The sequence below is a fragment of the Loxodonta africana genome, chromosome 22 (assembly GCF_030014295.1).
Source record: "Loxodonta africana isolate mLoxAfr1 chromosome 22, mLoxAfr1.hap2, whole genome shotgun sequence".
Taxonomy (NCBI): Eukaryota; Metazoa; Chordata; class Mammalia; order Proboscidea; family Elephantidae; genus Loxodonta; species Loxodonta africana.
Genome location: NC_087363.1, coordinates 26923218 through 26947986, shown reverse-complemented (window position 1 = coordinate 26947986; position 24769 = coordinate 26923218). Strand labels below are relative to the sequence as shown.

The 24769-nt window shown below is 48.3% G+C and overlaps 2 protein-coding genes across 9 annotated transcripts in view; one reads left to right on the top strand and one right to left on the bottom strand.

The window, feature by feature from the left end:
• FYCO1 (FYVE and coiled-coil domain autophagy adaptor 1) overlaps window positions 1–24769 on the bottom strand; it is an 83261-nt gene that overhangs the window by 14045 nt on the left and 44447 nt on the right. For 7 of the 8 annotated variants that reach the window (XR_010319006.1, XR_010319007.1, XM_064274669.1 and 4 more), the window contains 2 exons: window positions 7105–7200; window positions 2153–2363 (listed from right to left, as the gene is read on the bottom strand). Coding sequence is in view for 6 of the 8 variants with exons in the window: in XM_064274669.1 (XP_064130739.1) it covers window positions 2153–2363; window positions 7105–7200 (307 nt within the window). In the remaining 2 variants the exon portion in view is untranslated. Of the gene's footprint in view, window positions 1–2152; window positions 2364–7104; window positions 7201–7546; window positions 18252–24769 lie in introns of those variants that run through there. The other variant, XM_064274671.1, reaches the window with a different exon arrangement.
• On the top strand, window positions 16411–23360 carry CXCR6 (C-X-C motif chemokine receptor 6). Its single transcript, XM_023547797.2, has 2 exons — window positions 16411–16522; window positions 19536–23360. Exon 2 carries the CDS (start codon window positions 19557–19559, stop codon window positions 20580–20582), a length of 1026 nt encoding a protein of 341 aa, XP_023403565.1. The 5' UTR covers window positions 16411–16522; window positions 19536–19556; the 3' UTR covers window positions 20583–23360.

Genomic DNA, 24769 nt, shown 5'->3' with positions numbered 1-24769 from the left:
ACGTGAACGTTCTTCTCACTCGCCCTGTATCTGGGCTTCTTCTGCCCCCTGGCGTCCACTGTGGGGAACGACAATGGCAGTCATAACCATAACTCCTAGACAGCCGTGAGGAAGGTTCCTCCATGTCTCCAAGCTCCTGACTAGAACTACATGGTCTCCCAGGGCCATGAGGGCTTGGCTGTGAGCGAGAAACTGTGCAAGAGAGAGGGCCATGATCTAACTGTGTGTGGGTAGGTGGAATGGCAAAGGCCTGGACACCCTGTTCCAAGTACTCACTGGGTGTCTAATCTGGGCAGGTGCAGTATTAGGTACTTGATAAGTCTTAGGAATATGAAGGTTAACAGTAAAAGCGCTTGCAGTGAGTTCTTGGCATGTAGCTGCTTGTTAGGGCACAGATGACAAGCACGCTGGGTAATGAGCTGCTTAACCAACAAGATGACCCAAGGTAGCTGCTCTGTATCTCAGTTTCCCCATCTGCAAGCTGGACTAAGACCTGTGGTCTGCACATAGTGGGTGCCCAGTGGGTGGGTCTCAATCTACTCGCAGATGGGCAACCCTAAGAGGAGAAGCCTTGGACCACAAGTCATGGGACCTCCTGGCTGGAGGCTCGGAACCACTCAGGAAGCAAGCGCTCCAAACCTAGGTATGTGGTACGGCTGCAAAGCCCTAAGAGGAAAAGAGGGGCAGGGTGGTTTTTAAGTAGGAAAGAACATGAGACTCCAATAAACAAGGCCAAGTCAAGGGGACTGGAGTTAAATTTTAAGAGTGAATTTGAAGAAGACAGAAATGACAAAGCAATCTCAACAATGAGCAGACAGCAACAGGGCAAAGGTGGCAGGAGAGCAAACCCAAATGTGTGTACATTCCTCTCTGTGAATGCCAGAACAGGAGACCAAGTTCATGGCCATCAGAGAACGGTTGTGTGGCCCCACCCTGCATCCTAGCCTGGTCTCCTTCAGTCTGTGCCTTTCCCACCACCTTGAGGGTACCCAGTGGATCAAACGCACAAGGGACTAAAAGATATGATTACAAATACCCTACAGAAGTCTTGTTGCACATGACTTCAAATTGCTCTTCCCTATCTTGATTCTTGCCTTTTGCGTAAAATGGAGACTTTTACAACTATGTTAACAGTCCAGGACTCAAGTTAAGCTTCAGCCCAGCACCTCTTGACTATCTTCACCATTCCTTCCACTCGAATGACGTGAATGAACTCACGTTTCCATCCAAACCAGCTCTCCCTTCATTATCCCTCTACCACTCTCTCTCCACAGAGATTCAGACAGGGAATTCAGACTCCAGGTACAGGGTCTCCATCTTTCTCATCCCATACTGAGTCGGCCACCCATGGAGTCCTGCTCAGCCTTCCTTCCTTCTGTTCTGGGTTCCATCCTATTCTTTCTACATGATTTTCACCCCCTTGATACAGACCAGTGGGTCTCAACCTTGACTGCTCTTTGGATTCACCTAGGGTTGCCTGGGTCCCAGCCCTAGAGAGTCTGACTCAGCGGTCTGGGGAGTGGCCTTGGCAGTGGGGTGCTTCAAAGCTCCCCAGGTGTTTCTAATGTACAGCCAAGGCCAAGAACTATGGTCCAGGTCATTGTCAATGTCCCATGCTTAGAATGTCTTCAGTTTGTGACCTGGTATCTGCCACCAAGATTTCAAGCTCAACCACCCAAGTGACATTGGGATTGTCTCTATTGACATTCTTGCAGGTGAGATGCTGAGTATCCTAAGCTAATGCTATCTGACCACCACTAGAGGCAGAGATGTCACCGCTTCCCTAGGTAAGCCAGTCCTCCTTTGCGCAGCTCTGTTAGAAATGATTCTTAAACTGAGTCATACAGCTGGATTCCTTTAATTCAACTACTAACCTATCCCAAGGTCCGATGGAACCTGTCTGCCACAGAAGAGACCTTCAGACGTTTGAAAGCAGCTCCCCAGGTGTTTTCATGGCTCAGAGGGCCTTCCCACCCTGGATTCTCTCCAATGAATAAGCTCCTGCTTATTGCAGGAAACTGGAACTGACCACCACATTCCAGGTAAGGCCTGCCCAGCAGATGGCAGGACAGCCAGGGCTCCACTTCTAGGAAAGGTCTGCACAAGCAACCTGATGGGTAAGGGGCCCACAGGCAGGGGGCTTTGGCCTTACCTTACACTGATCCAGCGGCGTGTCTTCCGCCTCCCGGAAGACCACACTGAAGGAGATACTCTTGGGGTCAGAGGAGAAGACCCAGCTGATGGTGAGGCCTGCCTCGGCCACAGAGATGGGGATGAGGCTGTAGGTACTGGACCTCACAAAGAGCTCCCTGTTGCCCTCCCCAAAACTGACGATCTCTTCCACTGTGAGGGGTACTTTTATCCTAAAACAAAAATGTAGAGAGGGACCTGATTAGATGGACTAAGTACCTGTGTCTAGTGGCTGGGGCTCAGGGGCGACCAGAAAACCTGAAGGGCACTGGGGTGGCAAACCCTGGGGAACCATGATCAACATGCTTAATTATGGGAGAAAACTAGACATACCGGTATTTACTGAGATTCTACTACATGCTGGTTTGTCTACTAAACTAGTTGCTGTAGAATTGAGTCTGACTCATGGCAACCTCACGTATGTCAAGTAAAACCGTGCTTCATAGAGTTTTCAATGGCTGATTTTTAGAAGGAGATCACCAGGCCCTTCTTCTGAAACATTTCTAGGTGGACCTGAACCTCCAACTTTTCAGTTAGCAGCCAAGCATGTTAACTGTTTGCACCACCCAGGGAATCCCGGCTTATCTGCTATGAGCATCGGTTATGTCCAGGGACTGGGAACACAGGAACAAAATACAGAGATGACAATCCTTGCCTTTGCAGGGCTGACGTGATACCTGCAAACCCACGGCAACTGAGAGGAGAGCCTGGCCTGCTCTCTCGGCCCTGCCCAGGTCTGCTCTATGCCCTCTCAGGCAGGAAGCAAGTGCTGAGGCCTCAGCTTTCGGTCGTTCTCCCGAAGCTGCCTTGCTGCTCAGCCATCAGCTTTCCCCTTTCTTTCTAGTTCCCCACCTCCTCTGTCCATCTAACCAGCGCTAGCAGGCTGCACGTCCATCTGAGAACCCTCCTACCCTTTCAGCAGTCCCTCTTCTCAGTGGAAATCTGGGACCCGTTGCAAGATTCTAAATGGGTACCTTGACCTTCTCCTAGATCAAAACTCCCAGACTTTTCATACTGCAGGGGCGATAGAGGGGTACTACCATTTTGGGGAGAGAAGCTTGTTGGGGCTGTGTCTTGGTTCTGACTTTGACCAGGTGGATAAGAGCCTCTTCCAAAAGTTTAAAGGGTTTAGTGACAGTGAGTCCTTTTGCTTTTGGGGCTCTCTCCTGGACCAGCCTCAGAGTGTGATGTGAAAAATGTGGGGTATGGAACCAGAGGCACCTGGGTTCTAGTATCTGCCCCTCTTCTTACCTGCTGCAGGGCTCAATCTCTCATAAGCCTCAGTTTCCTCATCTGCAAAACAGGGATAATCATGTCTGCCTTATGACTGGTGCGAGGATTATGTGAGAAAATAAACTGGACGTGAACAGTGAAGTCTCGCCTGAAGCTGCCTGCCTAAGGTGCCCCAGGCTTAGTGGCGCCCCCTCCTGCACTGTGTACCTCTGGAGGCAGCAGGTTAGCTCAGGGTCATGGGCACAAGGCCTCCAGGTAGAGCCGCCGCTTACAGTGGTCTGGCCTTGGGCAAGTCACTGACTGTCTCTGAGCCTTGTTTCCTCAGCTGTGAAATGGGAAGGTGGCTCCAGGCCCTCTCCTTTATGACTTTACATGTTATCACAATGGCTACGTGAAGAAGGAGCCCTGGCGGCACAATGGTTAAAGCACTCAGCTGCTAACCAAAAGACTAGCAGTTCAAGCCCACCAACTGCTCTGCAGGAGAAAGATGTGGCAGTCTGCTTCCATAAAGATTTACAGCCTTGGAAACCCTATGGGGCAGTTCTACTCTGTCCTACAGGGTCCCTGTGAGTAGGAATCGACTTGACAGCAGTGGGTGTGGTTTGGCTTAGATGTGAAGAAGGCATAACTGTTCCCATTTTATAAATGAGGAAACTAAGATTCAAAAAGATTAAGAAACTTGATCAATGTTCACACAGGTACGATCCAAAGTTATTACTTTTCTACTATACCAAAGCTGCCTTTTATGGAGTAAATATATACCGTTCCTTTTTTTCTTCTCCCTTTAACACAGGAGAGGAAACAAAAGCTCAGAGGGGTTAGGTAACTTGCCCAAGATGGCACAGCAAGTAATTGATGGTGCCGAGAATTCTCTGCCTCCAAAGCCATGGAGGTGGATGGAAATACTTCCCAAAGCTGTGTTAATCAGAAGACTAATCAATAGTTTAAAAACAAACAATAAAGACACTCTAAGGAACAGCTCTGACATGAGACATTCATCTATAAGTATTTAATTCAATGCAACACTTCTCCATATGTGAATTTAAGCCTTATTTCTAATTATGGCACAAAAGGCCTTGGCCAATATTGATAAGTTTTCAAGAAATCTGAGAGCTGGTGAATGGATGGGTGGCTCACGTGAATGGGTGGGCAGGTGGGTTCGTTTCGGAAAAGAGGTCTTTCCCATAATGTGGCAATCTTACCGCATTACCATGTGAGCAGTCACTTGCTCTGACAGAATGCCCCACTGACGCTGGATCATTTTATCTTTTCCTGCTCCAGAATTCTCCCCTGCACCCAGTTATCTGGACTATGCCTAAGTCTCTTTTACCTTTCACAGACAATACTCGGTCTCCCCAAAGGAGGCGCTAATAAAAAACAAACCAAGAGTTTGCCATCTCTGCTAAAATACAATCTGTAAATAAAAAGGAAAGTCTCTTGTCCACAGGAGTCACGTCACAAACATGAATTCTGAGTGCCTCCAGAAATTCTAGTTTACACAAGTCACAGGGTACAAAGAAAGCGTCCATGTTCTGCGATAACCCAAGTTGTTACCACACTTTCAGGTGCTCTGACAATGAGGTTCCCAAAACCTTGCTGTCATGCCCTTGGAAAGAAGCAGGAAGAGAAAACTTGAATGTATTGTCATTCCCCTTGCTTTGACTCACATCTTCAGCTGACCCATTCTCTCTATTATTTTATACTATTTTCTTTAAGGATGCGCCATGGATTCTGTGTGTTTCGATTATTTGTTAATCTTCCGATTTTTCTCATCCCTTTACTTAAAGATAAGCTTCTAAGAAGTTTTAGTATAAGTATTTTTCAAACACTTCCCTGCCCCTCCCCACTAAGTGCAACAAAAAATCCTGGAAATAATTCAGCAGACAATCACAGGATAACTCTGAAGTCTAGGGAAGGAAAGGCAGACTGGCTAGGGATCCCAGGACTCGAGGAAAAACACAATGGCTTGGTGTCTCCGGCCCACCATCTAGTGGCTCCAGGTTTGGAGAAACACGTGCCGCCCCTGCGGTGGCACCAGCAGGGGTTGAGTGGAAGCTCCCGCAGTGCCTGGTGAATGCAGCAGATCAGAATAGCACTGCCTGGGCTCTGAAAACCAAATTGTCTCTGGAACCACAGCCTACATATACACTAAGCCAAAACAGTATGACTGACTGTTAGAACAGACTTAAGTAGGATCAAGAGTTTCGTAACAACTCCTAACATAATATACAAAGTGTCCAGGATACAACTGAAAATCACTTGTCATACAAAGAACCAGGCAAATCACAACCTGAATGAGAAAAGACAATCATCAGAGGCCAACGCTGAGATTAGTCTGATGTTGGAATGGTCTGAGACAAGGCTTCTAAAGAAGCTATGATAAAAATGAGAGCTCCAACGAATAATACAGATACTCTTGAAACAAATTAAAAAATAAAAAATTATACCAAGCAAATACAAGATACAAAAAAAAGAACCAAACGGAAATTATAAAACTGAAAGATACAATAACTGAAAGAAAACCAAACAAGCAAAAAACAAAAATCTCCCTGGATAGGCTCAATAGCACAATGAATATGTCAGAGGGAAGAATCAGGAAATTTGAAGACAGAACAGAAATCGCCCAATGTGAAAACAGAAAATAGATTGAACAGAACCAGAGAAGAACAGAGCCTCAGGGCCTTTTCACTGGCAGTTCCCTCTTCTCTTCCCTCCTTCAATTCTTATCTTCTTCATGTCATCCTATTTACAACTGTAAGTGCCCTCTTCTCATCCTATTCTTTGTTTACCCTTTACATAATAAACGGAAACCCTGGTGGCGTAGTGGTTAAGTGCTATGGCTGCTAACCAAAAGGTCAGCAGTTCAGATCCACCAGACACTCCTTGGAAGCTCTATGGGGCAGTTCTACTCTGTCCTATAGGGTTGCTAAGAGTTGGAACAGACTCAATGGCAACGGGTTTGGTGGTTTTTTTGTTTTTTTTTACATAATGAATACTTGTAACACACTATACAGTTTACTTACTTATACTTATTTTTATTGTCTATCAACCCCTGCTGGAATATAAGCATATAGTAGGTGCTGGGTAAGTATCTGTGAATGAATAAATGAATCTATTCAATGACTATTATTCAGCCATTGGACACAACACTGGAGAAAAATGGTTAATTGTGGAAAAATACTCATATTTTATCAAGTTTTAAAATATTATAAATTGAGATATAGAATATGTGCTTATGTCTAAAAAATTATATATATATGTATGTGCATAAAGAAGACTGGAAGACTATACACCAAAGTGGTTTACTTATCTCTAATTTTCTACAATGAAAATGTATTGCTCTCACAATAAGAAAATAAAACAAAGCTACTGACAAAAAAGAAGAATAAAGGGATGGATGGGACGACTATAAAGGGGCAGAGGGAATTTTTCAGGGTAGAGGAACTGTGCTATCTCTTATTTGTGGTGGTGAGTGCCTCGTTTGTCAAAACTCAAGCACTAGACATTATAAAAGGTGAATTTTGCTGTATATAAATTATACCTTACAAAAAGGACACACTGAAAGCCACCACTGCTGCCAAGGGACAGCCTCCAGGGTCCTCTCCAGCTCTGGCACTGGAAAGGCCACTGCTATTTGGTGCGCCTACCCTGGGAAGTCCCACTCAGTAAACTGTCACTCACATCAGCTCTCCAGACTTCAGCAAGCAGATCTCAGTGTCTTGTCCTACAGGCATGTCTACAGTGTCCTCTGGGGTTAGCGAGGTTGACGTGTTGTCCCTGAAAAGACATACAAGAACACAACCATTTAGCCATCAGCACACAAGGGCCCACGTCCTGAGATCCGAGCTTCGAGGTCTTGCAGCTGACCTAAGAATGCCTGGGGAGTCCTTCAATCACAGAGGCTGTGACAGAGGCTGCAGCAGGCTCTGTGGGTGGAGGACCACAGGGGCCAGGGCTAAGCAGGCGGACTGGAAGACAACCAGGCTGTAGTGATTTCCCTGAAGTCTTCCAGGTATGTGGGTGGGTGGACGGTGACCATAAATACAAATTGACCCCTCCTAGTACTAAAAAAAAAAAAAAAAAAAAAAAAATTTTTTTTTTTTTAGTACTAAAAAAAAAAAACTTGTACCCCAGGTGAAAGAGCAGGTGCCTGGAGCTGATGGGGCAGGAAACAGTGCAGGCCAAGAAAGAGGGGATGGACAAAGTCATGTACTAAGAGGGGTGGATTTAAGGCACCTCTCTTTCCCTCACAGTCCACTGTCTTAGCTGTGCAGAGAACTAGCAACAGGAGCTACCACTGCAGTGCACTGAGCCGTGGCTCCCAAAGTGCACTCCGTGAAACATCTGCGCCAAGAGAAGGAACACCACACACTGTCTCTCCCTATTAGAAAGCCACAGCGTACATACGCATTCAATCAATGACTCTCAGAAGCCCTGCGGTAAAGATGTCTACTGTACCTTGTTCACTTCTGGTGTTCCTATATTTATTCAACCATAGGACATTTTTAACACCTACTGAACTAGTGAGCCTCAGAACACCTTCCGGGAAATATCAGGCCCCTCACTTCCCTGATGGGAAACACTGGCCCTGGCAGTTACGGAGAGGCAGGGCTGGGCCAGAAACAGGTACTCTGATTCCACCTCAGTGTTCTTCCTTCAGGGCCCCACTCCCAGCTCAGCCAGCAGCCTATACAATCTTAGGGACCTCAAAGGCCAACCAATTCCACTTCCCAATTCTGCTGAAGAGGGAGCCTATGCCCAGAAAAGAAACATGTGAAAATGTTAATGCGGAAGATCGCCAACGCGGCAAAGCTTCTTCCCAAAATGTTGTGGTAACTCCCTTCTCAACATCCCCGGGGGCTCTCCCCAAATGTCTCTGGGTCCCCACCCAGCACCCTGAGGACCCTCAGAACCTGTGTGAACTCAGTCCTGCCCTGCCCCCACTTCGTCTGCTGTCGGCTGTTTCCTGAAGTGACAGCCCATACCTGCGCTGCACGGCCCACATTCAGTGGGCACACTCTCCACCCCCACTCGGTCATCTCTGAGAAGGTACACCTGGAGCACCCAGCTTTCCACATGGACGCCTGAGGGTGAGGCTCAGAGTGGCCAGATGCAATGTGTCCTGCCCAAGTCGATGCTTGGCTGTCACGGGGCAAGAACATCTGTGCACTGTGTGGCGTATCTGCAGTGACAGCACCATACCAAGAGGTCCAGGGGAGGTGATGGGCGGCTTTGCGCCAAGACCTCAGACATGGTGGCATCTGCCACACACCCCCACCCTCCACACTTCCCCATCACCCAGTGCACACCTGTGTCACACCTCTGGTCATGCTGGGCCTTAGTTATTTGCTCTTGGGTCTTATCTCCCTCAGACCACGAGCTTTCCCTGCCAGACAGGACCAGCACTTAGCAGTTCAGCCTCTGCCGTTTGCAGGAACCTAAGAGACCTAAGGCTGCTTGCTAAGAAATGTGCACGGAGGTGCAAATGATTAGCGTGGAAATTCAGGATAAAGGACAGAAAGAATACTGACTAAAGTCAAGAAAAGACTTGGGGACAAATTCCTGAAGGAGGAAGACACTGAGTCTTGTGTGGAGCGGTAGACACTGAGTTAGCAGATTCAAGCCAGAAGACAACTGCGGCCGTTTTTCACCTCTAACAGGGTTTTCTCACAGATGCAAAAGCAAACATTCACTGCCACCCCACTGAGCCTCTCTGTGCTGGAGGAGGAGGACCAGCACCGCACACCAAGGGGCTTCTGTTTTCCTGGAAAACCTACGAGCTTAAGAGTTGGCTTCATGCCTGCAGACCTGGACATCACCCGCTAGCCTGGTCAGGCCTGTTCACCACCAGGCCCAGTAGCTGCTCTTTCTGTTGTGTATCTCCCACTTCCCTGGCCTTGTTCCTTTCTAGTGCTAGTGTGCTGGGAGGCCTTTGGGTTTGGGAGTCTGCTCTCATGGCTCTGCTGCTGATGGGGTGGTGAAAGGGGCTGGTGTTTGGAGCCTCCAAAGGGCCACCTAAACAACCAGCAACTCACTGCTATCCATGTGCCCCATCGGGGCTATGTGTGTACAGTCCAAGTCAGTTCCTGACAGATGGGAGAGCCTGTCTTAAGGAACAGCCTACCTGCCCAGGGGCTGAGATCCATGAGCCCTGAGCAATGGGCCTCACTCTAGCTGGAGGTCTCTGCATCCCAAGATGGCACAAGAGGCAGCTGTACTGGGTATAATAGTGTCTCCCCCCAAATTCATACCTACCCAGAACCTCAGGAAGTGACCTTATTTGGAAATACGGTCTTTGTAGATGTAATTAGTTAAGATGAGGTCATACTGGAGTAGCCAAACAAAAAAAAAAACAAACCTGTTGCCAGCGAGTCAATTCTGACTCATAGTGACCGTATAGGACAGAGTAGAACTGCCCCATAGAGTTTCCAAGGAGCAGTTGGTGGATTCGAGCTGCCCACCTTTTGGTTAGTAGCTAAGCTCTTAATCACTGTGCCACCAGGGCTCCTACTAGAGTAGGGTGGGCCCTAAATCTAACACAACTGGTGTCCTTATCAGAAGAAAAGACATGCAGACATACACAGAAGGCACAGAAGGAAGACGGCCACGTGAAGACAGGCAAAAAGGATGTCAAAGTTTGAGAATGACAAGGAACAAAAGCAAGGCCACTAGAGGGCATCCCATCTCCTACTATACAAAAAACCAAAAACAAAAGAAAATCAGTTGCCGAAGATGGAGTCTGACGCACGGCGACCCCATGTGCACCGGAGTAGAGCTGTGCTCCATAGAAGCGATGCAGCTCTAAGCCAAGGAACACCAAAGACTGTCAGCCACCGCCAGATGCTGCAAGAGGCAAGGAAAGGGTTCTCCTTCAGAGGGAGCACAGCCCTGTCGACATCTCGCTTATGGCCTCCAGAACTCTGAGAGAATACATTTCTGTTGCAGTACTTTGTGGTAGCCTACGGTGGGGTCACACCATCGTGGGCCCAGCCTTGGCTTTATTACTGTGTGACTCTGGGTGAACCCCTGTCCTTGGCCAAGATCTGAGTTTCCTCTGCTCTAAATGGAAGGAAACAGAATGAGATGGACTCTAAGGTTCTACTGGCTTGAAAAGGCTGCAGTTTCTAAGCCCTCAGAAACCTCACTTCATGGAGCCCAGTGTCTGGGAACGAGGTGGGCTCCTGTTCCACAGCTCCCTGCCCTCGGGTGCTCCCATCTACCTCGGGAAGGTTCAGTGCCAACATTTCCTGTGGCACTGGCTGCCCCCAAGGGCAGGCTTTGTCACTTCGCTGCTTCCTTTTCTCCGCAGCTCCAGTCCTTCCTCCACCCCGGCCTTAATTCTGACCTCCTCTCAGCCCAACACCTTCTTCCTGCTGTACTTCCAACCAGGGGCTTCCAGAGCTCCTACCCCTCCCCTAGGACACACAGTCACAGGAGGTCAGTGTGAGCAGCTGCAGAGACCTCCTGGTCCAACATCCCACTGACAAATAGGGAGACAGAGAGGTCTAGGGAAGAGGAGACATGTTCAAGGTCACTCAGGCCTGCCTCATTTCACTTTCTTTTATCCTTGTTGTTATGGATTGAATTGTGCCCCTCCCCTCGTCCCAATACTTGTTGCATTCCTGGGCCTGTGACTGTAGATGTGATCTTGTGTGAAAATAGGGGGTTTCTTTTGTTATGTTAATGAAGCCACACCAGTGTAGGGTGGGTCTTTAATCACTTCTGAGTGATAAAAACAGCAGAATAGACACAGGGACACACACTGGGGGAAGACAGACGTCAAGGAACTCCAGGGAACACCAGAGACACCAGAAACTAGGAGAGGCTCACAGAGGAGATGATACAGCTGGTTTGGACTTTTAGCTCCAGAACCGTGAGAAAATAAATTTCCACCAGCAGTATTTTTTGTTACAGCAGCACTAGGTCATTAAGATGCTTGTCCAAAGCATAAATGCCATAAATGAGATAAATAAATACCACATGACAAAAGAAATCCTGAAAACTACAGTTGGTTCTCTGAATTTTCCTGAATTTATAGTAAAAGATGTCCCCATCCCTCTCTTCCTCCATCTCCCTCCTCTCCAACCACCATGATGCATACAACCTGATTACCTGTTAAGTAGAGAATTCACAGAGTAGATTCCCCAGACCCTTGCTGGCCCTGGCTGAGGCCCATCAGGAAGTAGATGATAGGGGCAGGAAGGCAAGGGAGGGGACGGGGTGTAGAGATTGGGGTGTGGATGGGTGGGTGATGACATCTTGAAGGTAACGGTTAGGGGCATGAAACTCTCTTTCAAATTGTGGATCATGGCCCATTTTGTGGGTTGTAAAATCAATTTAGCAGGTTCTGACCAGCATTAAAAGAAAGAATAAAATAGAAAATATCAAAGCAATACACTGCATGTTGTGAGGATAAATATCATTTTATGAGGTTCTTGTTTTGACTTTATCTGTGTATACACACATACACAATTGGGTGGTCATGTAAAATGTTTTTTTTTTATTATTATTATTGTGGAATCCAGTAAAAGAAATGTGTGAGCAACTCTGCTAAACCAAAAACCAAACCAAACCCATTGCTGTCAATTCCAACTCATAGAGGAGGTCAAAGTTTGACAATGACAGGGAACAAAATCAAGGCAGCTAGAGGGCATCCTATCTCCTGCTATGAAAAAAACAAAAGAAAACCAGTTAGTTGCCCTAGAGTGAATTCTGACTCATGGTGACCCCGGATGTATCAGAGTAGAACTGTGTTCCAGAGGGTTTCAACAGCTGATTTTTGGGAAACAGATCATCAGGGCTTTTTTCTGAGATGCCGCTAGGTGGACTTGAGCCCTAAACTTTCTGTTAGCAGCCACACATGTCAACCATCTGTACCACCCAGGGACCCCATCTCCTACTATAGCCATTTCATTTAGTTGCTGTTGAGGTATTTTTCTCAGAAAACATGCAAGACAAACTCACTGCCTACAACTGACCTTCCTCCTCCCCTTGCTCTGGCTGTGCAAGCCTACTGCTAGCTGTGGTAGCCTTGTACGGCTGATGGCACGTCGCCCCTTCTGGCTGAGTTTCCATTGCTGAGCCTCTGGTCAGTTGAGCTAAACCTCTCTCGAGGCACGCATACTAGTCCATCAACTTGTTCATTCCTCCAGGGGTGGTCATCCTCAGGTACCCTGAGATGCACACAGCCTACGCTCAATAACTGTCTAGATTATCAGCCGCTGGGTAAGGTTTTTTCTGCCCCAAATGCCCCCAGAGGAGGACATAACCAAGGCTCCACTTTAGAACTGAGTAAGAATAAAGTGGTGACCACAAACAAGTTGGATGCTGAGGAAGTCCCTGGCAATGCAGTCCAGGAGTCCACACCTCACTCGGCAAGGGGCCACAGGTGGGGACCCTATAGCTGGAATCTACCATATTTTCCTCTCGCAGATCAAAGTGCCTCGGACTCTCCGTTTGATTACTGCACAACTTCAATCCTGCAGACTCCCTGGGGGGCAGATTCCCTGGCTGAGGACGGAATGGGTACCCAGAAAGGCCCTCTGGCTGAAGATGCCTTGCTGATAATCCTCCTCAGGGAACTGCCTCTACTCCTCTGTCTCGCTAGGCCCAGCACAGTGATGTGTTGCTTGGCCTGATTACACGGGGCCCTCCAGTCCCTCTGGCTGTGAAAGCCTTCAGGCTGGAGAGGTCTTCTGTTTAGAACTGTGCTGTCTAACACGGTAGCCGCTAGCCACTTGTGGCTGTTTAAATGAATCAGAAGTAAGTAACACTAAAGTCTGGCTCCTTGGTGGCACTAGCCACACTTCCAGGGCTCAATAACCACCCGAGGCTAGGAGCTACTGCGCTGGATGGCACAGGGCCAGGGCACATCCATCATCATGAAAGCTCTGTTGAACAGAGTGGTGCAGAAGGCTGGGCTGAATCACACTGTAGACCACATTCACTCTGGGACCTGGAGGCATCTTCTATTTTGCTATTAGAAAGTAAATTCATAGTAGTTTTCCTTTTAACAACTGCTTTCCTTTTTGCTTACAAACCAAGTGAAGAAGAGCATTTCTGGGATTTTGATGGTGGATTACTTGGCGACCAAGGTCTGATCAGAGTCCCTGGGTAGCACAAATAGTTAAGCATTCAACTACTAGCCAAAAGGTTGGTGGTTTGAACCCATCCAGAGGCGCCTTGGGAGACAGGCCTGGTGATCTGCTTCTGAAAGGTCACACCTTGAAAACCCTATGGAGCAGTTCTACTCTGCACACGTGGGGTCACCATGAGTTGGAATCGACTCGGCAGCAATGCACAACAACAACAATCTAACCACAACACAGAAATCCACACGCCTATCCTCATGACTAGCACCTAGGGCACCACTGAGCATGCCTCATCCACCCGCTATTTGGTTAGGCTTCTTTTCTAAGGATCTTCAGTTACTAATTTATCCTTCACACTCCCTGTCATCCTGCAACGCCTTGCAGTTGGAGTCTTCTCATCCTGACAAGCATAAAGGCCTCCTCTCTGGTTTCTGGGACCCAGATCCTCATGGCTCTGGCACTGGAATGCCAGGTCCTCGGGGACGACGAGCAAGTCAGCACAGTCTGATTTCCTAGATAAGCCTGTGACAGGCATGTCTGCTCCTTCCTTCCATTCTTCCTCCACGTCTATTTAGAAAATGCTTGGTAAGTGTTCCAGTGGAAATTCAAGACAGGCATGACTGGGTATTTTTCCTTAAGAAGCTTAGTTTTGTTTCAAAGAAAAACAATGGCCTTGAAACAACTAACACTACAAATGGGTAGATAATAAAGGAACTCTGTGAAGTGGCTGAAATAAAACACTGGTTCCAAAATTCCGAGTGGTTTGGTTCCTCAACCTTGGTAGCAAGTCTTTGGTACCAGACAGGCCTTTCCATTGGAGAACAGTTATGGCAAATGCAGTCATCCTTCCTCAGGCATACACATCCCCACAGACACGCACACACACACACACCCTGACACATGTGGCTGCACGCACGCAGTATGGAGGGCACCGGGCCAAGGCTTCTGTTTCCCCCCAAGGAGTACAAGTGATTGCTAAGAAAGAGAAGTATGACCAAATGTAATAAGAAAAGCAGCTCAGACTGTTCCAACATTGCCCAGGAACTGTCCTGAAAGACTGACTTGGCTTGTCCATGAAAAGCTCACTCTCAAAGCTTAAAAAGACTCCAAAAATGTCAACCTGCCTCACTCACTCCAAAAGGTTGTCCTGCCCTGAAACGTCTTTCAGAAAGACGGATGCTTTGACCCATCTTTCCTTCAGTATTTGGCTCAGCTTGTTCATTTGTCCATTTGTGCATCTGTCCAGAGGTACCTATTCTATGCAGGCACGTAATTCCTTAATTCCTGTCCTCAGGGAACATCTCACTCATTTGCACCAGTTTGGCTGAAAGGGCAGTTTGAACTACCTCATTGGAAAAAAAAAGACTTGAAAGCCCACTAGAGGACTTTGGCTCTTTGAGCAGACCCCCTGGGGTGGCTCCATTTGTAGAAAGAGCACTGGCTCTGCAGTCACCCTGGGGAACTCCTGGGGAAAAGTGAGCCAATCTCTCTCACCTTCTGCTTGTTCACCTGCACATGGAGAGGATTCAACGACTACACACGGGCAGCATCCAGCACAGGGTCTGGCTCGTGGCAGAACTCCAGGTGTTAGGCCCCAGATCCCAGGGCTGCTCCTGGTCCCGCTCCCATGCCTCCCTCATGTCCTACGGACGCCCTGTCCTCAGGAAGAGCCAGAGAGTTTGCACAGCAGACAGGGCAGAGAGCCCCAGCCTTGGTGGGAAGCAGGCTGGGTGCAGGTACAGGGCTGAAGAAGTGGGGCAGGAGGGTGGACACTGTGGAAAATGAGAGATAGCGTCCGCTCCTCTATCACGTGTCCTCTGCACAGATGGGAGATGCCAGGGAATGTGGCCCAGGCAGACATTCCTCTAATTCCTGCCTTCCAGGTGTTATTTCTCAGAAGTGTCAGCAAACTGGGATCATGAAGACCAGCAACTAGAACTGTAGTGAGATCAAGGCCAAGGTGTTCAATACCTGGGGAGTGCCAGGAGTAGGCACAGCAGCCACAGGGAACTGATGACTGCAGCCAGGATAAAGAGGGTGGGTGAACACTGCCTGCAGAGGGCACTGAGCAGAGTGGGTTCAGGAGGCAGGCTGCAGCCCACCCCATGGCAGAGCCATCACCAGAAGCCATCCAGCCCATTGGTCTGGCAGTGACAGAGGCCTGGGTGTGTATCCTGGAATTGCCAGTTACTAGCTGTGTGACCATGGGGCTGTTGTTTAGTCTATGGCCCTCCAAGTCCTCATGTATAAAATGGGGATGATAACTAGTTTGCAGGGCTGCCATGAGGATCAACAGCATCAGGTGTGTAGAGCTGCGTGCACACACATAAGTCCACAGCATGTACTCAATAAACATTTGCTCCCATCCCCCTGCCTCTTCACCGCCCCAGACTCAAACTATCCCAAAGAGACCCAGCGATTGAAATATTTTTAAGGTACACACACCACCATCGAGGAGCCCTGGCGGCACAATGGTTAAGTGCTTGGCTGCTAACCAAAGTCAGTGGTTGAAACCCATCCAGTGGCTTTGCGGGAGCAAAGACCTGGCAATCTGCTCCTGTAAAGATTCCGGCCTAGGAAACCCTATGGGGCGGTTCTACTCTGTCCTATAGGGTCACTATGAGTCAAAATAGACTCGATGCCACCTAACAACATCACACCACCATCTTCAGGGTACTGCCAGAGCCAGACCTACTTATTGCTCCTCTTTGGTTTACAAATAAACATGCTCTCAGATCCAGAAAGAAGCCCCAAGCCAGGATGCAGGTGTTAAGTGGGGTGTCTAGTGCCACAGCTTCATCTCTTTGACTCCTCAACTACGTGAGTGAAGTCTGGTCATGTATTCTGATCTGCAGGGGGGGGGGGTAGGGGTGGGTCTCTTATAATAACCAACCAAAGCTCTTCAGATATTCAGCGGAAACAGGGGCCACATCACAGAAAGGTAGAGGCTGGCTGCTGTCGTGAGCAAGCCCGTCTCTGGAGCAAACATCAACAGTGCGTCTCTACTGGTGAGTCATTTGTCCTCTTCACATTTAGTAGAAAAAAGGGGAGAACTAACCTCTTCTGAGGTTCTCAGATTCCTACCTGCAGCATAGCCTAGTGGTAAACTGTTTGGGCTCTGGAGCTGAATTGCTTAGTTCAAATCCCATCTCTGCCACTAGCTGCTGTGAGGGTTAAATTAGAAAAATGTGAGAACTACATACCTAACATAGTTCTGGCACACAGTAAGTGCTTATAAGCTGATGGGACTACCAATAACAGCACAATCAGACCCACCCAGTGAGGTGAGTCTAGTCACTGCCTGTGCTTGTTCAGGGAATAATCTGTTTTCCTTTCCTTTTGCATTTTATAAGACAATCTACTATCTCGGGTTACTGTTTGCTTTCTTTTCTAATAGACCACTGCAGAAAATCTGGAAACTATTAAACCCTGGTGGCATAGTAGTTAAGAGCTATGGCTGCTAACCAAAAGGTCAGCAGTTCGAATCCACCAGGCGCTCCTTGGAAACTGTATAGGGAAGTTCTACTCTGTCCTATAGGGTCGCTATGAGTCAGAATCGACTCGACAGCTGTAGGTTTATATAAAATGTAAAGGAGGAGGGGGAAAAGTGACCCAAAAGTCCACCAGTCAAGAGATAAACTGCTGATTAAATTTGGTCATTTTTTCTAAGGTTTTAAAAGTACAGCCAAAATCATACAGCTTACCAGGGATTTTTAAACTAGGGTCCATAAAACACATGGCAGGAGGATTCAAGGGGTTCATGAACCCCCCAGGTGTTTGTGTGTGTGCGTATGTGTGCACCGTGCATTATTTCTGAAGGAAAGGACCAGAGGTTTTAGGAGATTCTCTACAGGGTTTATGACAAAAACGGTGAAGGATCCGGATCAGTTTTGTGTTCTTTTTGTCATCTATCATTGTAACAGTAATAGCTAATACTTACTTTGCATATTTAGTTTCTGCTTGGACTGCTCTGAGCAATTTCAATTTCAATAGTTTTCCCAAATCATTAAAAACTCCTCCTAAATATCTCAGTCATGTTCTATTTTATGTCTGAATTGTAATTTGCTTCATCATTTATTATCAGACAATTTCCAAAGTTACATATATTACCTTTTTCTCCCATAAATCAATTACAGCGCATAGGACTTTGGTTACAGAAGATAAAAAACAGTTTTAACGTTTTCTAGAAGGGCAAGTAGTTTTCAATACTCTGTCTGCACAGAACTGTGTAGTCCCAATCTGCTGTTAAGATAATATTAAATTTTACCATTACAAATGAATTTGCATGCGTCCTTTGAGGACATATGTAATGCTAGTGTGTATAAAGATCTAGCAACAGTAAGAACAGGGTTAAAAAAAAAAAAGGCCAAGAGTAAGTCAAGCAATAATGGAGAGCTGGACATCACTCTTAAGAAAAGCAAGCTCCTGTTTCATCCTCTCAATGATGGAGAAAGTGTTTCTGTCCCTGTGTGAAGCAGTACAGATACACGTCACCATTTGATCTATCTAATCTAGGACCCCAGAAAGCCAGCTGGGGCATCTGCCTACTGGCTGACCCCGCCCCCTTAGAGATCTAACACTTTGTGGACGAGGGGCAGGAAATACTTATTGAGTAGTTGTCATCCTGGTCTTATCTCAAAGGCAAGGTCCTTCCTTGCTAGAAAGGAAGGGCGTTTCAACCCACACCAAGGCTGACACTGCTTCCAGTTAGGGCTCAAGATCAGGAAAGGAGAGTACCTGAGAGGATGAGAAAGGGCAAATAATTTCACCTTTTATATGTAGTTATCTGGCCAGACCATATTTTGACTTTGCTAAACCTTGCAGGTATTCTATCTAAACACCTGCTCTTAGAACATCTTCTTGAGGTGCCGGGGGACATGGCAGAGGGTCCCTGGGAAGGGGCAGTTGCATGTTGAATATCTGCAAGCAGGAGGGAGGACTGGCCTGGCACTCCAAGAGCAATGTTGCCATGCTGCCTCTGCTCCCACGCCATGGGGTACATCACCCCTGTGTCCTGTCTGTGGCCCTTAGCAGGGTTAGAGGGGAGAAACGAGGCTCAGAGGAAGCAACAACCTTCAAGAGCCTGGAGTCCCAGGCAAGAAAGGCAGCCATTTGCTGCTTGCTACCAGCCTCAGGGCAAGGCTGGCCACTTGCCTCACTGAAGTAGCCCACCTATTCGACACCCCATTTCCATTGGGTCTTCCAATTGTTAAAGTAGACGCCCACACGGTGAATCATAAAAGCTAAAGCAATGTTCCCCCTTTTAAGAGACTCCTGAAGACCAAGAAGTCTCGGGAAATGAGGTTCTGATGGTGGATGTCATACGCTGCGACAGACAGAGGAGAAATTTTGGGTTGGGGTTTGAGGAGAACTGCCCACTTTCCTGGTCATGAAGCCAGCTCAGCCACAGTGCCAGGCAGCCATGGGCTTTTCTCTGCCTTGTTTAATCTATGCAAGTTGCCTGTATCAGCTGCTTTTTAAATCTATGCAATAGAAGGGAAGAACAGGCAAGATGACTGCCCTACCCAAGTAGAGAAGCCTGGTCATCCCCCAAACACCTAGTCTCCAGGAATCTCCTTGACAGTAGAGCTCCCTAGGAGGGGTGCTTGCTTTCACTATTAGTAGTTCAGGGGTCTAATTTTACAGGAAATGGAGATAGGATGGGTGGGCAACTGTTACGATGCAGGGGCAGTTGAAGACAGGCCCTCCCCATTAAAGAAGAGTGCTGCTCTTCCAAAAGGAACCAGTGCCTATCTAACCTAATGGCAGCCTTTGCTTTCAAAACAATTTGGCATGGGGTTTTATGGAGTGTGTGTGGATCAGTTATGTGTGGTGGTGCTGAGAATTAATGAAGAATCCCCTGTTCTAATTTCCCCTATTTCCAGTGTACTGATGGTCTGGGCTGGGTTTTTGCTGAGCATAACGGTGGGTTTAGGAGAGGCCCACCACCTAAATGCTGTCAACGGGACAGTGGTAAGACCAGGAGTGTCCAAAATACAATTTCTGCATTTTGACTTACAGGTCTTCATCAGAACAGACGCCATGGAAGAGTATGACTACACAGATCCTGAGTTTTTTAACACTTCCAGTGACAGCCGACAGGAGCATAACCGCTTCCTGCAGTTCAGCAAGTTCTTCCTGCCCTGCATGTACATGGTGGTGTTCGTCTGTGGCCTGGTGGGGAACTCCTTGGTGCTGGTCATATACATCTTCTATCAGAAGCTGAAGAGCATGACAGACCTGTTCCTGATGAACCTGCCCCTGGCTGACCTGGTGTTTGTCTGCACTCTGCCCTTCTGGACCTATGCAAGCATCCATGAGTGGGTGTTTGGCACGTCTATGTGCAAAATCCTACTGGGCACCTACACTTTGAACTTCTACACATCCATGCTCATCCTTACCTGCATCACAGTGGACCGCTTCCTTGCAGTGGTTCAAGCCACCAAAGCCTACAACCAGCAGGCCAAGCGGATGATCTGGGCTAAAGTCATCTGCCTGTCCATGTGGGTGATCTCCCTGCTGGTTTCCTTGCCACAGATCATCTACGGAAATGTCTCTATTCATGACAAGCTCATCTGTGATTACAAAGACGAGAAAATTTCCACTGTGGTCCTTGCTACCCAGATGGCACTGGGGTTCTTCCTGCCGCTGTTCACCATGATCATCTGCTACTCAGTCATAATCAAGACGCTGCTTCATGCACGCGGCTTCCAGAAGCATAAGTCTCTAAAGATCATCTTCCTGGTGGTGGCTGTGTTCCTGCTGACCCAGACACCCTTTAACCTCATGAAGCTCATTCGCAGCACGAGCTGGGAGTACCACGCCATGACCAGCTTTCACTACGCCATCATAGTGACGGAGGCCATTGCTTACCTGCGGGCCTGCCTTAACCCTGTGCTCTATGTCTTTGTTGGCCTGAAGTTTCGAAAGAACTTCTGGAAACTTGTGAAGGACATTGGCTGCCTCCCTTACCTGGGGGTCTCAAGTCAATGGAAGTTTTCTGAGGACACCTCCAAGATTTCTTCTGCCTCCCACAATGTGGAGGCCACCAGCATGCTCCAAATGTAGGCGATGCCAGGGCTTAGAGAAGATGCTTAGGAATTTACAAAGAGAATGGTTAGATGAGATGAGGAAGGCTTTGTTTATAGCTGGGCATTCTCCTGGAGAAGTAATCAAACACTGCAGCTTGTTTGGAATGCTTCTTCTAAGGCATGAGCATATTCTGTTCTCTTCTTGAACACCCAGGCCTAAGGCTTATAAGGGCTTTCCGTCCTTCACCCCCACAAATGCTGACACCAAGGGAACGAACATGTGACTCTTAAGAGCTCAAGTTCTGCTTGACTGGGACTGAAGGTTGGAGAGGGGAGCACAGCAAACAAAGCTGTTGATGGAGGGTAGCATTCTGGGTTCCCAAGTTCAGATTCTTCTGTACTGAGCAAGCAGAGGAGGTTAGGGCAGCCATGAAAATAAGCAATGGCCCATATGGCTCCGACCTCAGTCAGCAGGCACCGAATGGGAATGAGATCAGGTCTTGCCTCACCGTGAGGTTTGACTTTTACATAAGGAGATGTTTATGTTCTCTTTGTTTACTCCTGGAAGGACTAGCACTGGGGAGTGGGAATGAGCCAAAACAAATTAGAGCTCACTGAGAATTCCACTGGTCCATGGAATGCCTGAAAAATGTGCAAAGCAGAGTTTACAACCGTCAAGAATCTAAACATTTCTGAAAGGTACTCTTTGGTGGGTTTGCTCATTTAAAAATTAAATTACCCAATGCTTGCCACACACCACACACACACACACATTCACACAGACAGGCCTATACACACGCACACGCACATGTGTACATAATACATTAAACAGCCTCTGATGTTCACGGCTAGGAAAACCCTATTTTAAAGTCTCCGAACTACTCTTATCCTTAGGTGCATTCTATTTTGTTATGTTCGGAATACACCAAAAATGGTTCCTTGTGAGCTTAGAGCACAGGAAATGAGTTAAAATTGTAAACTTTCAGGGTACTGCTCTATCAAGGAAATGGAATATACCAGTGATAACAACCTAGCTCCTTCACTGTGGCTTCCGACCTCCTCTCCGAAATGTGCAGTACATTTGTTTTTGGCCTATAATGTGGTCACAGGATGTGGCACAGTTTTAAGTGTTAGACTTCTGTGCCTGGTATTAGATCCTGGCAGTCTGCTCAATAGGTTCACAGGTGCCTTTTGGGCTCATGCATCGCAAAATCTCTCACCGAAACAGGGAGAATCAATTGTCACCAGCTAAACAGAGTGCACAGGGAGGCGCGCCAGGAGTGGCTTAACAGTGTGCTTTTGGGGCTTGGGCAGACCAGAGTTGAATCCCAGCTCTGCCACTAACCAGCTGGTAAGACTGCGGGCAAGTCTTCTAGCCTCTGACCACCTCTGTTTCTTTTCTTTTTGGTGAAACACAGATCATAACAGCACCCACCTCACAGGGCTGGTGTGAAGATGACTTGAGATAATACATGCAAAACAGTTTGCATTTGTGGGTAGAAGGGCTCCAAAAGTGCCAGTGATTATTATCATTGCTTGTAAGAACAAGTGACACAAAATAGAAGGCCTCTATCTTACTTCCTGGGGGTCTGCAGGGTGAATGAGGGTTGGCCTCACGCCTTTTGAGATACGTGGCATGCCGCATGTACCCTGGTCCAGCTGAGCACAGGGAGGGCCTTGCAGGGCCCACCCAATCCTACCTACTGTGTCATAAATGCACCTAAAGGCACCCACGAGGGGAGGTCCTTTACTGCACTTGAGCCACACGGACCACCAAGAGCTTCCTCAGACAACAAACTCTGCCCTTTTCCTGGTGACAAGGTTGACGTTTACCTTCCTTTTATTGGCTTCAGAGGGGAAGCTTCTGTCATCCCAGCTTTGTGGATTCATCTCAATGTTGAGCACTTCCGATGGAGGACCGCCAGTTCCTGGCTTCCCTGACAGTGTCCCAGCCCACGAGGCAGAGGCCCTAACTGGGGAAGGAAGGAGCTGAGAGTCAGGGAGACAGGCCCGGTGGCATCTGCACATATGGCTGACGGCTAGAACTTCCCGTGGAGAGGAGTGTGGTGTGACGGGAAAGGCAGTGACAGCTCCATCTCTGTGTGTCTTCAAGCAAGTTATTCAGCCCCCAAGACCGCCGTTTTGTGTCCATACCACAGGCTAATGATGGCCTCCCTCCTGGGGTGCTTGTGAGGAACTGACAGTGAACGCCGAGAGCCCAGCTTGGGGCCTGTCTCGCCACAGCAACAGAGAGGCAGCTGCTGGGACCACTAGGTTTTTCCTCACCAGGTGCCTACCTGGCTGAAGAAATCAAAAGAGACACAGGTGTCCATTGGGGCATGCCCCACCGCAGGCCTATTTTGTATGCCTTCTCTTCAGGCTTTCAAAAGCTTCACCCTGGCTCTTTCACGGCTTATGAAAGCCCTGCCTGCTCATTTCCAAGAATAGCACAGCAGCAGAATGTTCCCTCACCGACTCCGTCGCTCACTGGTCCCACACTTCTTGGACCCCTAACTGCTATACTCAGGTATAGATACCATTTTTCCAAATCCTCCCTGGGTATACATCATTACTGGCAATAAATACTGGTACAGCACTGTGTAGGTTACAGAGAGCTTTTGTGGTCTTGACCTCATTCAATCCACACCAGCAGCCCCATGGAAGAGAAGACACAGTTTTCACAATCTCTATTTTACAGACAATGAAACTGGGGTGAGCTGCGGGGCAGAGACTGGGGTGAGGTGCGGGGTGGAATCAGGTCTCGTCCTCCCCTTGACTCTCTCCTCTGCTCATCACACCTGTGCATGACAAGAATGGCCTGGGGGGGCAGGCGGAGGCCTGGGGAGGGCCAGGGAGGGGAGGCCAGGTTGGCTGTGGCCTGGTTGCATCCAGACTGCTTTGGGCATGGTCTCCAGGTCTGGGGGAAAAACTTGCTCCTCCCCTACCATGTTTCCAACAGAGATACAGCAGGTGACAGAGATGGCTCGCGTCACATGAGATGTGGTGAACACAGGGAGACATCGATCAGGGGCCACCAGGGAGCCCAAAGCCCAGGTGTTCTCAGTGGGTATTGTGGATTGAGGAGATTAGTCCACAGGAGAGAAAAGCCTGAAGCCACCCCCACTGGAGGGGTGGAGGCAGAGCAAAGGGTACCAGCCTAGGAGCAGTCAGGCGGTCACTCCAGCTACCCCTTGCAAGGGGCTCTCAGGGCATCACCCCTTCCAGGATCCTAGCCCTTTGTGGTCCATGGTAAACTCACAATGCTGTTTTGAAAGAGAGCTGGCATTACTGTCCATATTTTCAGATGAGGAAGCTAGTTCAGAGAGATTAATACCTGCCATAGCTCACACAGCAGAGCTAGGGCTAATGACCCCAGCGAAGGCTCTACTCCACCCCAAAATGTTGATTACAGAGAGGTTTCGTGCAGCTGACAGGCCACCAGGCACCAGCCAACTCTGTGGGCCAACCTAAGCGAGAGGTGGCTTTCTAGCTTTAACCATTCTCACCGTTTCCTGTACTCATTGTTTCTGAGACATGAGGTGTCAATCTCCTGGCTGGTGACAAATCAACCGCAGGTCCCACAAAGCACTCTGTCCACAAATCACCAGCTCCAATGCAATTACTGGCAAAGGATGTTCTGTGGGCTCTGGGACGGACTCTGTGGGTTGGTTTAAGCTCACTCAGTACCATCCGGCCATCTGCTTTCCTTGAGAAGACTACGGGGGGATCAGGTGCAGTACTGCCACATGCAGCAGTAGATGTGGGTGGCCCAGCCGCCTGGCATCACAACTCAGGGTCAGACTATCCTAAAAACAAGGCCCCTTTCACAGAAGGCTTCCCAGGTGCCAGGCGCTGGGTTCAGTGTGTTGGTTCACATCATTCTTGTTTAATCTCCTAACAACACTAGGGGGTGGGTGCTGTCCCCCATCTCTTCTGTATTGGTGAGGGAACTGAGTTCATGGAGGTCATGGTGCCTGAAGCCACGAAACCCAGGGGTGGAAGACGAGGGATTCTCACCAGGTATGTCTGAGTCTGGAGCATAAGCTCTTCACCACATACAGGCTGCTCGCCAGGTAACCAAAGGGGGAGGACAAGCCTCAGGGAGGCCATGATCTGGGTGGAGGATGAGCAGAGGCCCAGAGGGCCAAAGCCCAGTGCCCCTCCCAGCCCCTGCCCTACCCCCTGGCCCAATTCAACAGCTGACAAGAGGCTGGTTTCCTTCTC